Below are 15,278 nucleotides of genomic sequence, written 5' to 3'. Positions count from 1 at the left end.
GAATGGCCTCAGTTTTATCATCATTCATCTGCAGGTTGTTACAAGTCATTCATGATTTCACATCAGAAATTCACCTCTCTACACCTTGGATGGTAGCATCAACTTCAGTTGGGTGGCTAGATTTGTATAGTTTGTTGTCATCAGCGTACAACTGGTGAGACACTGGATGATGATCTATGACACTTGAGAGTGACTCAGTGTACAGAATGAAGAGAACAGGTCCAAGAACAGACCCCTGTGGAACACCACAACATAGATCAACTGGGCTGGAGTGTATTCCATTCAATCACAGTTAAGAAGTACTTTAGTGATCTTATCTGTGAGACAAGGATCTGGAATCGAGCATGGTCAGCTAAAAGCATGAGGTCATGCACTTTTAGAGCTCCGTAAGAAAACATCACTTGTATAAATAATGGTCGAAAATGCGAGGATCCAAATATAGGTGAATTTAGTTTCGTAAACGCTAGAGGTAGAAATGTAGTCGATTATGTATTATGTTATTTTTTTAATGATTTTTTTCTTCTTCTTGTCACCGAGTTATTAAACTGATCATTGTGCTAAAATATTTAGTATGAATATAAATTATTCTTATTTAATTTACCTATTTTATTCATACGAAACGCTCTGTCAATACCGTAGAGCTTATCAATAAATTGTTTACTAGGTCCTTGAATAAAAGCCGTGTTAACTCACAAGGTATTTATTGAATTGTCATGACCATGATCACTGCCCTTTAGACGACAGTTTCCTTATTACGCAATGTGCAAACCAAAGTTTCTTCAAGGTACTTATTCGAAGAAACCAAAACGATATTATTCTGAAAACAAAGAATTATATTCTAAGTCACATGGACCAAGATCTTTGAAATTTTGGCTTGAAAGTCAAACTACACCTCTTCCTTGCAATTAAGCTCAAGCTGAACAACTGTGATATAGACATACATGCATTAGGTCTTGCATCATCATGTAAGTTTGGTATATTATTCAGTGACCTTGATTATTAATGTTTGACCTTAAAATCAATAAGCTTTTCCCTGTTAGTCATTCACAAATATTTTGAAAGGTACCTGGTCGATGCCTCAATTATTTCTGCACAAATGATCTTTTTGTCGGTCCAGGTCTTGGTATTTGCATATTTGACTATAGGCTGGCATCTTTCATACTACTAGGACAAGCTATCTAAAATGGTTGGTATTATTCAATGGCGGAGAACTCGAGTTGTTGTGCATACACGAACTTAGTAACAGACAGACGGACCGGCATCAACATATGATTAGCTCTGTCGCATGGTACGAGTATAAAGTTAGAACATGTTAACAGGTCACTATTGCATATGCAAACAAAATTTCAATTGTGTATGTTGTCTCTATTGCGTAGTCGTACTTTAAAGTTCTTATGGATGGACGGAAATACGAATGTATATACATATATACGAATATGTTCAAATTAAGTGTGTGAAACAAAATGTTAAATCGTGTTGTTCTTTTGTTTGTTGTTACAGTGTTTAGTCTTAATATAGCAAGTGTCAAAAATGAACAGAATGGATTCATATTACTGCATCTTAGCAAATACTAGCCATCACTATTAGTAATGTAATCTTATTTTCGGCCAAATATCTTAATTGTTAATACTTTAATCTTATTTCCGGCCAGTCATTCAGTACGGGTTTCAATAACCAACAGGGAAGTTTTTACCTGACACTGCACTGGACAAACTATTCTACATTTGTAAACAGTAGTGGTGATTCAAATAGATAGTACCTGAAAATCCTCACTAGACCCATGACCCGGCAACTATTATCAACAATACGGAAGTAAAGTGGGCTAAGACAGATTGACTACAGCAGATGTGCACAAAGTTGATTATTTCTGGATTTGATATTCATTTTGAAAACGTTGGAAAATGCTTAGAAACATTTGATTTGCCTTTAGCCAATTTGAAGCCACAATTTCCTTTGAATTTATATGTCCCCATCTTTCTCTTTATATATATATATATATATATATATATATATATATATATATATATATATATATATATATATATATATATATATATATATAGTGTGTGTGTGTGTGTGTGTGTGTGTGTGCATGTTGAATAACACTGAAGCTGTAGTAAGTGCGCATTGAAGGCTAGGTACAACTACCCGGAATCGGTTTTCTAAACAAGTTTCGCTACCGTGAAAGTGCTGTCTACTTGAATTGGAAGTCTATGTGTTGTATACATGGCATCAGACAATTATGTAAACCTTTTATTCTATATTTAGTACTTACCAATTTCTTTACTTTTAGCAGAAGGTGAGCCACCACTCGAGGTACTAGTCCCTTGGGTTGCTGTAATAATAATAATAATAATAATGGTAATTTATAATAGTCGATAGTTTAGTAATATTGGACACGGAATGTTGCAATGCATATATATATATATATATATATATATATATATATATATATATATATATATATATATATATATATATATATATATATATATATATATATATATATGTATGTATGTATATATGTATACTACATCTCCATTTATCCTAAAGTGTCAACTCATTTGACTTTCGATAGTACGAATGCATGAACCATTGATTTAACTTTAGTCCTTCTAAAGCCATAATTTCCATTTGCTTTCGAGTCTGATCAAGAAAGTGCTCTTAATGTAGCAGGGCCATTGTTCCTATTAGCTGACTACTATCACCTTTAATTTCGTTCAATACAGCAATATATCGTGACTACAAGTGTAGATTGAAACCACATTGATAAATAATTACGCGTTTTGTTTCTGACCATTCGTTTTACGGGGGTTTAAGTAAAAGTCACCCAAATCCTCTCTCTTCATATCTCTATCCCCTCCCTCTTTTACCCTCTCCCTCTCTCCATTTTATATATTGATATAATGGGCATCACCCACGTTCCATTAGCTGTGTAATAATGTTGGCACTTTACGCTCTGAATGTAAAAGTGGGTTACGCATCATCCACGCACTACATACACGTGAATGGAAAGTCTTTATGTTCACATACTTTCACAAACACCTATCTAAATGCTTCTACTATGTATATAGGACTTACCGATCTTTCTCTTCTTGTTCGAGGGAGAACCATCACCCCCAGCTCTTGTTCCTTGGGTCGCTGCAATAATAATAATAATAATAATGTGAACATTGAACTGTTTTGTATCATTGGCCACGGGATTCTTCCAGTGTAGAGACATATTACTATAACTCAGTGTATCGTCAACTGTCCTACTTGGTGTCTCCAAACCAGGTCCGTAAGTATCAAAAGGTTTCAAGGGTCATAACCAGGCTTAATTCAAAATGGCCAATCTCGTTGGTGAATTAAATTGACTTTAGACAGTCTGAATGCTTGGACGATTTATTTGATGTTAGCCAGTCGGAGGTCAACCGCACCGGTGACCTAAGTGGTTCGAGCGCCCTCTTCGGATGAGACAGGACGCAGGTTCGAACCCAGGTCACATCAAATCAAAGACTTATAAACTTAGTACCACGTTAGTGTTCCAACTGATCGACCTGGATATTGAAAAATGTGACCGGGTGCGACATGATGCTATATGTCTGCGACATGATGCCACATCACTAAAAGTGCCACACAGCAGAGATTGTCGCGATATAATTAAAATTGTTAAAGCTACATTAACCCTCCCCCACACACATACACACACCCCAGTCTGATGTCACATATTTGACTGAGTGTTAGTCTGAGCATGAACATGATATTATAATATTGGGGTATTCTAACCGAGGTCTCTGATCACAGTCATATTTCTTTTCGTGTAATCCGGGAATGCATCCTGCAAAGATAGGGTACTTCATTGTTACGTTAGCTACAATTTATATGTTTGGTTTCTGATCAATCTCTTTTAATCTGTGGAAGTGGTAGTGACTACTTATTCAACACTCTGAAAATCATCCTTAACAAAAACTCTCTCTCTCTCTCTCTCTCTCTCTCTCTCTCTCTCTCTCTCTCTGTTTTTTGGGGGAGGGCATCGTTGCAGTCCCAATAATATTATTGTAATGGCCGAGATAGGTCCAGCTAATACTACATTGGAGTATGACACCAGGAATGAGTATGCTTCTGACCAGCTGACTCAACTGGGAATAATGAATTAAACTAGAACTCTTGATCTCTTTTCAACCATGACACAAGACGAATCATGTATCAAGAAACATTGAATAAAGTCACATTTCATAACCATGACAGTCTTGTTGTTTGTTTACATGGACATAATGGTATCATTGTCTTGAGGAACAGCTTGGTATATGATAACCTCACACAAGGTCAGGGTATAAATTAACACTATACTTTTTATTCATTATATAATTAACTCGTTTGATGACTGAAATTTATGTAAGATTTAATATATTTGGATTCACTTGCAATAAAATTTACTACAACAGATATAATATGACTTGATTGTAATATGTGAAATGTAAAATCTACAAGACCATTAGCTTGATTTACACTTCAATTATAGCATAATAATTATTTGAATTGAATTTATTTAAATGGAAATAAATTGGCTGTCAGGTCTTGAGGACAACACTCACAATGACTTAGACTGGCTAGTCAATTATAAAATAAAGCATCAATCGTGTTTTTTGATTGCTTGATTAATCAGGTAATGTTGAATTGAATTTAGTCGACTGATGCCTTTCTCATTTAACTGTGTAATTCAGATACCTTCAAACTCATTTGTTCAGAAGTACAATTAAGAGTGCAAGTTAATAGCTTGTACCAGAGATTGATCCCTCTTTCGTTCTAAATTTATTCTATATGTGCAAATGTTAGGGTTATTTATATACAGAAACATAATTCCGTTCTATCATGAATTTCAATATGTCTGATCATTGAATCAGAATTGTATATATTTATTCTCAGACTTTTCACCAATTTTAATAATCTTCCATTTGCTAGACACCTATTATATCAGTGCTGTTCTTTTGAAAAACGTTTCGAAATTTTTCTGATCGCAAATCTTTTTAAAATTTCTGCTGCGGAGCAGGGCTACTCGTATTAGTACGTTATTAAGGTTAATGCTGTTGGATTATTTGGCTTCCTCTGTTACCTGATGATATCGGGACTACTTGAAATCAAAGAGTGGCAGCTCAGAAATATGTACATTTTGTGCATTGTGTACAAAACATGCGTGAAAGAATATTTGATCAGTTCATATGTTGTACATGAAAGATGCACATTTTTATTTGTACATAAATCTAAATTACAGAGTGTTTTTCTGTAGACGATAACTTGTACATTCTATTATAACTTTTACATTCAACTAAATGAACGAACATTTTATACATTATTGCGTACGAAAGACTCATAATCTTAAAAAGATTCGTCAGGTAGCTACCTGGCATCGATAAATGTAGACATATCAAGTATCACATTAGGAATATCTAATCAATTTTTTCGTAGCTTCAAGAGATGTTCCCTTTGTTCTTTCTGCACCCCACTCCATTCAACTGAAAATCGCAAACGACCTACCTACGTTTATTTGGAAAGCGATTCGTACCAAACACAAACACCACTTTGAACATATAGAAAGACTTTGAGATATAACATGTCCAGTCCCCGAAGTACCAATTACAATTACCTTATTTTAAACAATGTATGTTATGAGTCAACTCTTGTAAGAACAGTACCCATTGTTTTGCCACTAACATTAAACAATACCACTGTATTCCGATCGCAAAAAGTTCTTTTGTTTGACACTTATTGATTCTTACAGAAACGATATATTGAATGTAGTGTAATAGTGTAGCGGAGTAAGTCATATAAGTTGACACGTTTTCTCTAAATAGTATGGGGCATATGGAATCTTGCCAGATACACTTACTCGCACTGGATAAGCTCTATTGACTGGCATCACGTTATAACCACAGCGTCATATTGCCAGTTATCCACCCTGCAGTCAGAGTTTGATGATTTCTCGGAACAGAGAAAATGACGAGAAGCCTTGACAACAAATAGTTTTGACAATTCGATCTCATTCCTATCAAATTGGTCCTCTGTAATTTTTTAAAATTTGTACCAATTTCGCCACAGCAGCATTATTTCGTGGTAGATTGGCACCATTTATGCAAACTTTGAAGATATTTGTTTCAGTGTGCTTTTTGTCACGTTGTACAAAATTTTATTGAATAATTTTGCAGAAGTCCCTTAAATAATATATATATATATATATATATATATATATATATATATATATATATATATATATATATATATATATATATATATATATATATATATATATATCTATCTATCTATCTATCTATATATATATATATATATATATATATATATATATATATATATATATATATATATATATATATATATATATATATATAGAGAGAGAGAGAGAGAGAGAGAGAGATAGATCGATAGATAGATAGATATATGATACATAGATAGATAGATAGATTAGTGCATCAGATGCATCATTTGTAAAAAGAATCAGGTTTTTATGCCACGGAGTTTTTAGGCAAATATGATGGAAATAATCAAAAGTTTTGTTTTCTATTTTTTAGCAAAACGTTTGCTAAATCTGATGGCATATTAACCATTCTATTGGGCTATTTTCTTCCACATTTTGATCAAACTTTGTTCAGCTCTTTTGAGAAATAGGTCTCTTGTGTTTAATTTCTTTAATTTGTCGCAACAGAACCATATTATTATAACGGATCGACATCATTTATACGAGTGTAAAATCCGTCTGCGCCTTGGTATCTGATGAATTTGGTCAAAATTAATCTGGAGCTTTTAGAAAAGTGTATAAAATATTGAACTACCTGTTTTTTAAACCTGATGGAATAAACGCCAGTGTCACGTTTGCTCAGACCCAGTTCGTACGTCGTGTATAAACTATGGTATCATTTCAAGCCATGGTTTGATGTCTAAACATTTACGCAGGCTCAAGTTAATCTCTTACGCAAGGTTACCGTGACCAGATAGAAGACCCGACATCTGGAATCGGCACAAACGTTGGGTCACGCGACTTCCCACCTATGTGTTACAGCTAAGTCCTAAGATCAGAGGAACCCGCGAGGATCGGGTCGAGGATCGGGTCGTGTTCTAAATCCATCTCCACGTGGACAGACAGCGAGAAGGACAATTCCCGCTAAGTTTGATTGGATCGGGTCAAAGAGACACCAAATCGGAATTGTGATAATAATTTAGATCCGAATTATAACTTCTAACTAGCAAACGAAAATCTAGTCTCGCCTAGGAAGATTGCTGAGCAATGTAGGGTTACCCCAAGGAAGCCACTTGTAGAGGAGACTTTAAGGAAAGACAAAGCTTCGTAAAGGTCAGTAAGTTATTTGCTCGATGTTTGCAAAATATTACCGCGTTGTGGTTGTAAATGTATGTAGTATGTATACTTAATTAATTGGATCGTTTAGTACATAGAATTACACTTGCAGTTTTTAATTTACATGCGTATTTGAGAAACGAGCTTGAGTATTTTGTAGAGAATATGTTGATTGTTAGCTTATGGTAAGAAATTATTTTATAATTCGCTATTAGGTTACGTTGTAATAAACGACTGCATTTATTCATGTGATATGTTAAATTGTACATATGCATGAACTGTGAATTTGGAAAATGGTTTAAGTGTGTAAATTTAGTTAACACGGATGTACGAATATATCAGAGCATGAATATTTGAATATTTGCGTACTTTGCATGAGATCTAATGTAAAGAAATGCATCTGATTGTTGCGATATTGTCTAGTATAATGAGATTAAGAATATGTACTGATTTGGGGCAATTTATTGATGTATGTATGATAAGCAATTTATACCGTGCTTTTATAACAACTTTGTTTTACCACTCAAGAACGTATGGGCATTTCGATGTGAATGAATGCGTGACCGAAGAAATTGTTATCTGATGATAGGCTGCATGTAGTGTGAGATGAGAGGACTAAGGAAACTATTGTACCGTCCTTGTGTTTTCAGGGGAAGCTATTGTCCGGACAGAGCTTCCGGTTCAGTTAAGTCCCGAGTCTCTAAGAGGGGAAACGGAAGTGAGACTAGCAGATCAGTCGGAATCGACAAGTCTAGTCGGTGGAGAGTGTTGAAGAGGAGGCGAGAAAGGAGTCGAGGCTGAGAAAGTGGAGGAGGATTATTATAGAGGAGTATAGGAGGAGACAGAATTTGGAAAAAGGAGAAAAGAATACACAAATGAGTAGAATACAAGGATAGGTGGAAAGCTATCTCACACTACTAATCAAATGATGCAATAGGCTATCTCACGGTCGAACGAAAGGAAGCACTTGACTATTGAATCGTTATTAAATTGTTATTCGTTGAATTTCACTTTTTTGTATATTCAATCATTTAACCGTCCGCATTGCTGACTGGGGGCTCGGAGCTTTATATCTCACTTTCACTTATTTAACTTTCAACCAAACTCGATCCTAGGTGGGATTTCTATAATAATTTAAATAAAATATTAGTAGCACCCTACCCCACCCAACCCTAACCATAATATAATAACACACCTACCACAGTGGCTTCATAACAACCCGACACACCACAGCCAGTACCATTAACAGCTTCTCCTATTACTAACAGAACAATTTTTATGCCTTTCGATTAAAATGCTCATGCTTTACATATAAAATGATGTGTTTTATTTTAAACAGTGGCACTTTAGATTTTCTATCTATGCAACGATATGACAGATACACCCATTCCCTATGCCACCTTTCCGACCATGCCCAATGGGTCATAACCAGAAAACATATTCCCAGATACTCCTACGTATATCGGGACTTATTGTTATGATTGCATGTATAATGTGATCTGATCTTTTTAAACTGGAGCTATTTGAGATACGTGACTTTTTGTGTTCTTTCATAATAAGCCCCTCCCCCACATAGATATCCATACCTTATCCTCTCCCCGCTAGTTTGGGTAAATTAAATAGGCCCGATGCTTCTTAAGTATGTCATAAGAAACGACTAATGGAGAAAGGGTCCGCTATCGCTTGGCGGTGACCATGCCGTAGAAAACCGAATCAAGCCAACTTTATGAAGAACTGTGAAAAATGCGTTAGGCAGCTTGATAAATTTGTAAAAGAGATATGGATGGGTTCATAATGAAACAAAACTATATGTAATTAAGTTTGAAAAAATTGTAAAAGTGAATTTTGCTAAATCACGTGTAGAAACTTTTAGCAGACAGCAAACGTAAACTGTATCCAGGTCTGTCAGGAGCATCAGTGTCATATGTCCAAAATTCTCTACGTCACTGTAGTGGTATAATCTTTAGTAAATAATCTATGGTATTTGTATAACTGTGGAACTTGAGCAACAAAATGTGTTATATTATGAGAAATTCCGCATTTTGACTAGATGTAGATACGATATGTGTGAACTAAATTCATATTTTTAAGACATGTATGTATCCATTGCAAACCATAAAGATAAAAAGTGTAAAGTTAATGCAGAGAAGAAAGCAAAATTGCGTTTTATGACATGAAATCAAACAAGGTTATTCTGGAAACAAGGAATTATATTGACACTGACAAATACCATTGAAATTGTAGCCTGACAGTCAACATAAGCCTCTTCCTTGCAATTAAGTACAAGCCGAACAGTTGTGATATAGTTATATGGACTAGACTTTGCATTATTACGCAAAATTATGTTTGTTTTCTTAGTCAGTGACCTTGACCATTGATGTTTGACCATTGATGCTTAATATCAATAAGCTTTTACCTGTGAGTCATCCTAAAATAGTTTTAAGGTACCTGGTCGATAACATTTTTGTACACAATGTATCTTTTTCGTTACAGACCTTGACCTTTGAAGCTTTGACCACACTATAGGCACGCGTCTTCCTACCATGATGAACTGGTATCTAAATTGTCTGGTAATTGTCAATGATGGTGAACTCGAGTGTTTTTGTGCGTAAATGAAATTAGCAACAGACGGACGGATATACATCATAATATAATGAGCTCCGCCGCATGACGTGAGTATAAAGTTAGAACGTGTTAACATGTCACCTTTGAGTTATCATTGCGTAGTCTTACTTTAAATCTCTTATGGATGGATGTAAGGACGAAAGTATAGACATATATACGAATATAGTCTAAATCAAGTAATGTGTGTGAAGCAGAATGTTAAGCCGTGTGTTTTTTTGTTGTCATTGAATTGAGTTCTAATATAGCAAATGGCGAAACAGAACAGAACGGAGTCATGTTACTGCATCTTACTAAATTTCCGCCAATTATCTTCTATCTCAGTTATTCAGTACGAGTTTCAATAACAAACAGGGAAGTTTTTACCTGAAACTGCACTGGGCAAACTATTCTGTAGTGGTGATTAAAACAGAGAGTACCTGAAACTCCTCACTAGACCCATGACCTGGCAACTAATATCTACAGCATGGAAGTAAAGTTGGTTAAGACAGATTGACTACACCATTCATGCACAAACTTGATTATTACTGTATTTTAAATTTGTTTTCAAAAAGATGGGACTTAAATTCTAGTAAACATAAAGCAAATTACATTCTAAATAATGAGAACATTGATTTGCATTTAGCCAATCTGAAGTCACGATTTCCGCTTATGTCTGTATGCATCTCTCTCTCTCTCTCCCACTTTATCTTCTATATTTACATATTGAATAATCACTGAAGTTGTAATAAGTGTGCATTGAGAGCTAGTAACACTCTGTGCGTATAACTACCCGAAATCGATTGTCTAGTCCAGTTTGATTATGTTGTACGCGCTGTCTACGTAAATGGGAAGTTACATATTATTGGCCACGGTATGTTGGAAAACACACACACACACACACACACACACACACACACACACACACACACACACATATATATATATATATATATATATATATATATATATATATATATATATATATATATATATATATATATATATATATATCCATGTGTCCTATACTTCCCTATTCCTTTTATAAAAACCAGGCTTGTAAATACAAAAATATAAAAATATTTACACGTTCACTCTCAGGAAAAATTCAAAGTCGACACGTCTGATTCGTCAATCGATTTGACGTTCAATAACATGAATGTTTTATCATTGCTTTGACTTTAGCCATTCTAACGCCACGATTTCCCGTTTGATTCCATAACGGAGCAAGAAAGTGATCTTATAATAGTATGGACATTTGTTCCTATTCTCTGATTACTATCACCTATTTTTACTCAGTCAACCAATATATTGTGAATGGTAGTATATATTGAGACCACTCTGGTAACTATTTAAATTGTTTGTTTCTGGACTTTGTTTCTTAAAGAAGTTTAAGGAAAAGTCACCAAAATCATCACTCTTCTTCCTGTCTCTCTCCCTTCTCCATCTTTCATCATCTCCCTCTCTCCATATTTTGTATTTATATATTGGACATCACCGACGTGTCATCAATTGTGCCATGATGATATTTTACCCTCTGAATGTACAAGTGGGACACGCACCGTAAACGTACTGCATACGTGAATGGAAAGACTATATGTACATATCCTCTCAAACTCATTAACTTACCAATCTTTCTTTTGGTGTTAGAAGGAGAGACATCACCTGCAGCACTAGTTCCTTGGGTCGCTGTAATAATAATAATAATAATAACATGAAGATTGAATTGTTATGTGGCGTATGTCCAAGGAAACGTTTCAGCTAAAAGACATAATACTATATAAATCATTGTATCGTAAGCTGTCCTACTTGTTTTCTTCAAGCCAGGTCCGTAAGTATACACAGATTCCAAGGGTCATAACCAGGCTTATTTCAAAATGGTCTATCTTGCTGGTCAATTGAATTGACTTTAGAACGTGTGAATGCTTGGACCATTGACTTGACTTTAGCCAGCCTGAGGTCAACCGCTCCGGTGACCTAAGTAGTTAGAGCTTCCGCTTCTGATGTTGGAGTTCGCATGTTCGAATCCCGGCCAAGTCAAACTTATTTTAAAAAATTTGTACAAGCAGCTGCCTCGCGCGGCGCTCAGCATTAAAAGTTAATGTTCGAACTGATCTGCCTGGATTCCGGATAATGTGACCCGGTAGGACATGATGCTAGCTGTCTGCAGCATGATGCCTAAGTGCTAGACATTTATAAACTGCCACACTGCAGACGGCGTATCGATATGACTAAAATTGATAAAGTTACGTTAAAAAGCCCAAAGACACGCACACACACACACACACACACACACACACCATTTCTGATTTCATGAGCTTGGTTGAGTATTAGTATGAATATGAACATGATAATATAATATTGGGGTCTTCTATCCGGATTCTCTGATTACAATCATATTTCTCTTCGTGTAATCGTGCAATACATCGCGAAAATATAGGGTACATTCAAACTACGTTCGCTACTACTTCCATAAGCAGTATCTTTAATAAGTTAAACTAAAAGTCACTCACCCTCTCTCTCTCTCTCTCTCTCTGCTTGTTTAGGGCAGGCATCATTAAAGTTCCAATAATATTACGTTGTTAGATGAATTCTACAGGTACATGTATCCACGATATTTTCTCTTAGGATGTGTCATGCGCATTGGATGAAGCTCTGTGCATGGATGGGAAGCCTATGTGTACGCAAACACTCATATTTGTTTTAAACACTTCTAATAGACATTTAGTACTTACCAGTTTCAACCTTCTGTTTAGAAGAGCGATCGCTCGCAGCTCTAGTTCTTGTGGTCGCTGCAATAATAATAATAATAATAATTTGTAACATTCCAGTTTCGTATGTCTGGTCTGGGAAATTTTTCAGTTTAGAAATTGCAATCTAATCTGTCTTGCCCAGCCACATCATGGAAGCAACAAAAGAAAACCTGTAAAGAAAGGTTGCTGTTTAATTTAGGAGTATTTCTATAGTCAAGTGGCTTAAGGTTCAACGAAAAAGCTACTGTTTAAGGCACCTGATTGCTTAATACGGCTGACCTTTAAAATATGTTTGACTGTTTTTATAGTGGTACAAAGAATGTATGATTCAGTAATACAAAGACAAGTAGACAATTATAGTACATTTATAGAGAAAAATGAAATGTGCATGAAGGGATCACGACTATATTTTCGCCTGCAAGGCGTATGAACTGCTTTCCATTTTCTACTATCTCTATTTATGTTGTGTTATGTTGTTCAAGCTAATTATTGCAAGAATTAGATGGCACTAACATATAGTAATTAAATATATTTCAGCTAATTAAACATGAAAAATAGAAGCCCCGAAATAAACGTCTTATTTCACAATCAGTGTATCCCGGCATTATAGTTAGTTCAAGGGCCATTTCTTTCACATGAAGAAGTGGAAAAACCGTGGCAATTGTAACGAAAGGCTGTTTCCAGCCTCTCACAAATCTGAACCTTTCAATAGCTTTTGACTCAGTGTAGTTTTTTTATTGTCTGAATTGTTTTATCGGCCAGTTAAATTCACAGTTACTTCCGCCCTGTTAGTTTCAAAGTTTACGTCTATCTTTTGTTTTGTTATTATCTTGTTTTAAAATTTCACATATGTATTTGCAATACATTTTAACGTCAGAATTAACTGATATTGTTTTAAACTGACTAATTCTACTACATCTTTTTAAATGTAGCTGGCATACAAAGTTCTAAACCACCCACACATTGGGAGAGGGATATATTAAGAGAGATGTTCAGAACCTTGGCTACATCATGCATGAACAGCAATCGCTAGACGGCCTTTAGTCCTCTCCTATCAGGTTATTTTCATGCAAGGTTCCATTACTGCAAACAATTATATTCGGTCGTGCTGAAGGCAGTACAATCGTTCCGTAAATAGTTCAGTATTTGATAGGGTCATGACAAAATTGGTATCCACCTGATAGGAGAGGTTAACCATATCACATAGTTCTAACTGAACTTTATGCGTTATCCCAATTAATCTGTGCTAATATTTGACGTCCACTTCTTCATTCGTGTTTCGATACAAGAACATGTACCTACGTGTATTCAGAATGTTTTTAATGTGATTTTATATTGAGTCAAGGCGTTGAGAAACTGCCAACGTTCAATTTCTTTGCATCATGGAAATGTACGTTTGAAGTCGCGAAATCTGAACTCCATCGGGTGCATCAAAGCAGATTTCATTAATGCAAGACTTATGAACTTAATGGTATATGAGTTGGTGAAGCGGTCTGTCAGTCACCCAGGAAATCTCAATCGACAGTTTCGCCATATAACATACATAGTTGCCAGCTGTTAAGAATCTTATTATTGTTTACTTCAATTTTCATGAAGATATCATCACATGCTGAAAACCTGTGTGACAAAACCATTTTTAAGATTAAAACGAGTTTTGAAACATTTAAATGCTAACCGTGCATTACTTTCCCATCGTTGGCTGAGAAGTTGCATGAAATGAAATGTTCTCAGCTTTGTGAATGCACGTATGTTAACGTATATGCATGCATGTACTGTTTTGTCTGCCTAATTGACTGCATGAATGTGTGCAGCTTTGTTTAAATATATGCGCTGCAACACGCATATTACTGGTATATATAACCTTTACGCTTGGTCATACGCTGTAGCTATAATAATAGAAACAAAATGATCAATCGATTGATCAATCGATCGATCGATTGATCGGTCGAGAGAGAGATGAACCTTGATATTAAAGACACCTACCGCTTTTAATGGAACCAAGTCCTTTGATATCTATATTTATTTCTGACCCAACGTTCTTGACTAGGTCTAAAGCCTGCTTATTGCCGCTTGCACTGAGGGCTTGCTCCAGTGCGCTGTAGTCACCCACCTTCAATTTTCCTCTTTCTTCCATCAAATGAAACACATCTAATGGCTCCTTCTTAACGCTTTGCAGTCTTCCGGGGGGTAGTTCAGCGCGCAAGATTGTAATAAAATTTTTGTAACTCGGAGCATCGATGTCCATGAGATCATGAAGATCTACCAGCAGTTTATTATGTTTATGTTTGATGGGATCCGATTCCGACGCCATGCTGTTGCCAATATATCGTTTTACTTCCTGTCCCTTGCACGCTATATGCAACAACCTGTACCCACTTGTACTGTATTGTTTGAATTATGAATAATTTAGTTTTGAGTGATGAAATCTATAAATTCATTGTGCATACAAACAAGCCAACAATGCAACGTTAGAAACGGGTAAAACTTGTAAATCCCTGTATTTTTGTAGTAGCGACCTCTGTGATAAACCGATATATGTATAGTATGTGTGCCAGATATTGCGTGGTCTACTTTAA

At 35.4% G+C, this 15,278-nt stretch overlaps 1 protein-coding gene across 1 annotated transcript in view; it reads right to left on the bottom strand.

The window, feature by feature from the left end:
- The window catches only part of LOC149777911 (caspase-14-like), a 30,676-nt gene extending 15,398 nt beyond the window's left edge, over window positions 1-15,278 (bottom strand). The window contains exons 1-5 of the mRNA XM_089939007.1: window positions 14,686-15,278; window positions 12,685-12,741; window positions 11,579-11,638; window positions 3,082-3,141; window positions 2,276-2,335 (exon numbers count right to left, since the gene is read on the bottom strand). Coding sequence (XP_089795133.1) covers window positions 2,276-2,335; window positions 3,082-3,141; window positions 11,579-11,638; window positions 12,685-12,741; window positions 14,686-15,013 — 565 coding nt within the window. The 5' untranslated portion in view covers window positions 15,014-15,278. The remainder of the gene's footprint in view (window positions 1-2,275; window positions 2,336-3,081; window positions 3,142-11,578; window positions 11,639-12,684; window positions 12,742-14,685) is intronic.

Source organism: Sinohyriopsis cumingii, chromosome 17 (genome assembly GCF_028554795.1).
Source record: "Sinohyriopsis cumingii isolate HCF-2022 chromosome 17, ASM2855479v2, whole genome shotgun sequence".
Lineage (NCBI taxonomy): Eukaryota > Metazoa > Mollusca > Bivalvia > Unionida > Unionidae > Sinohyriopsis > Sinohyriopsis cumingii.
This window is presented reverse-complemented; position numbering and strand designations above follow the sequence as displayed.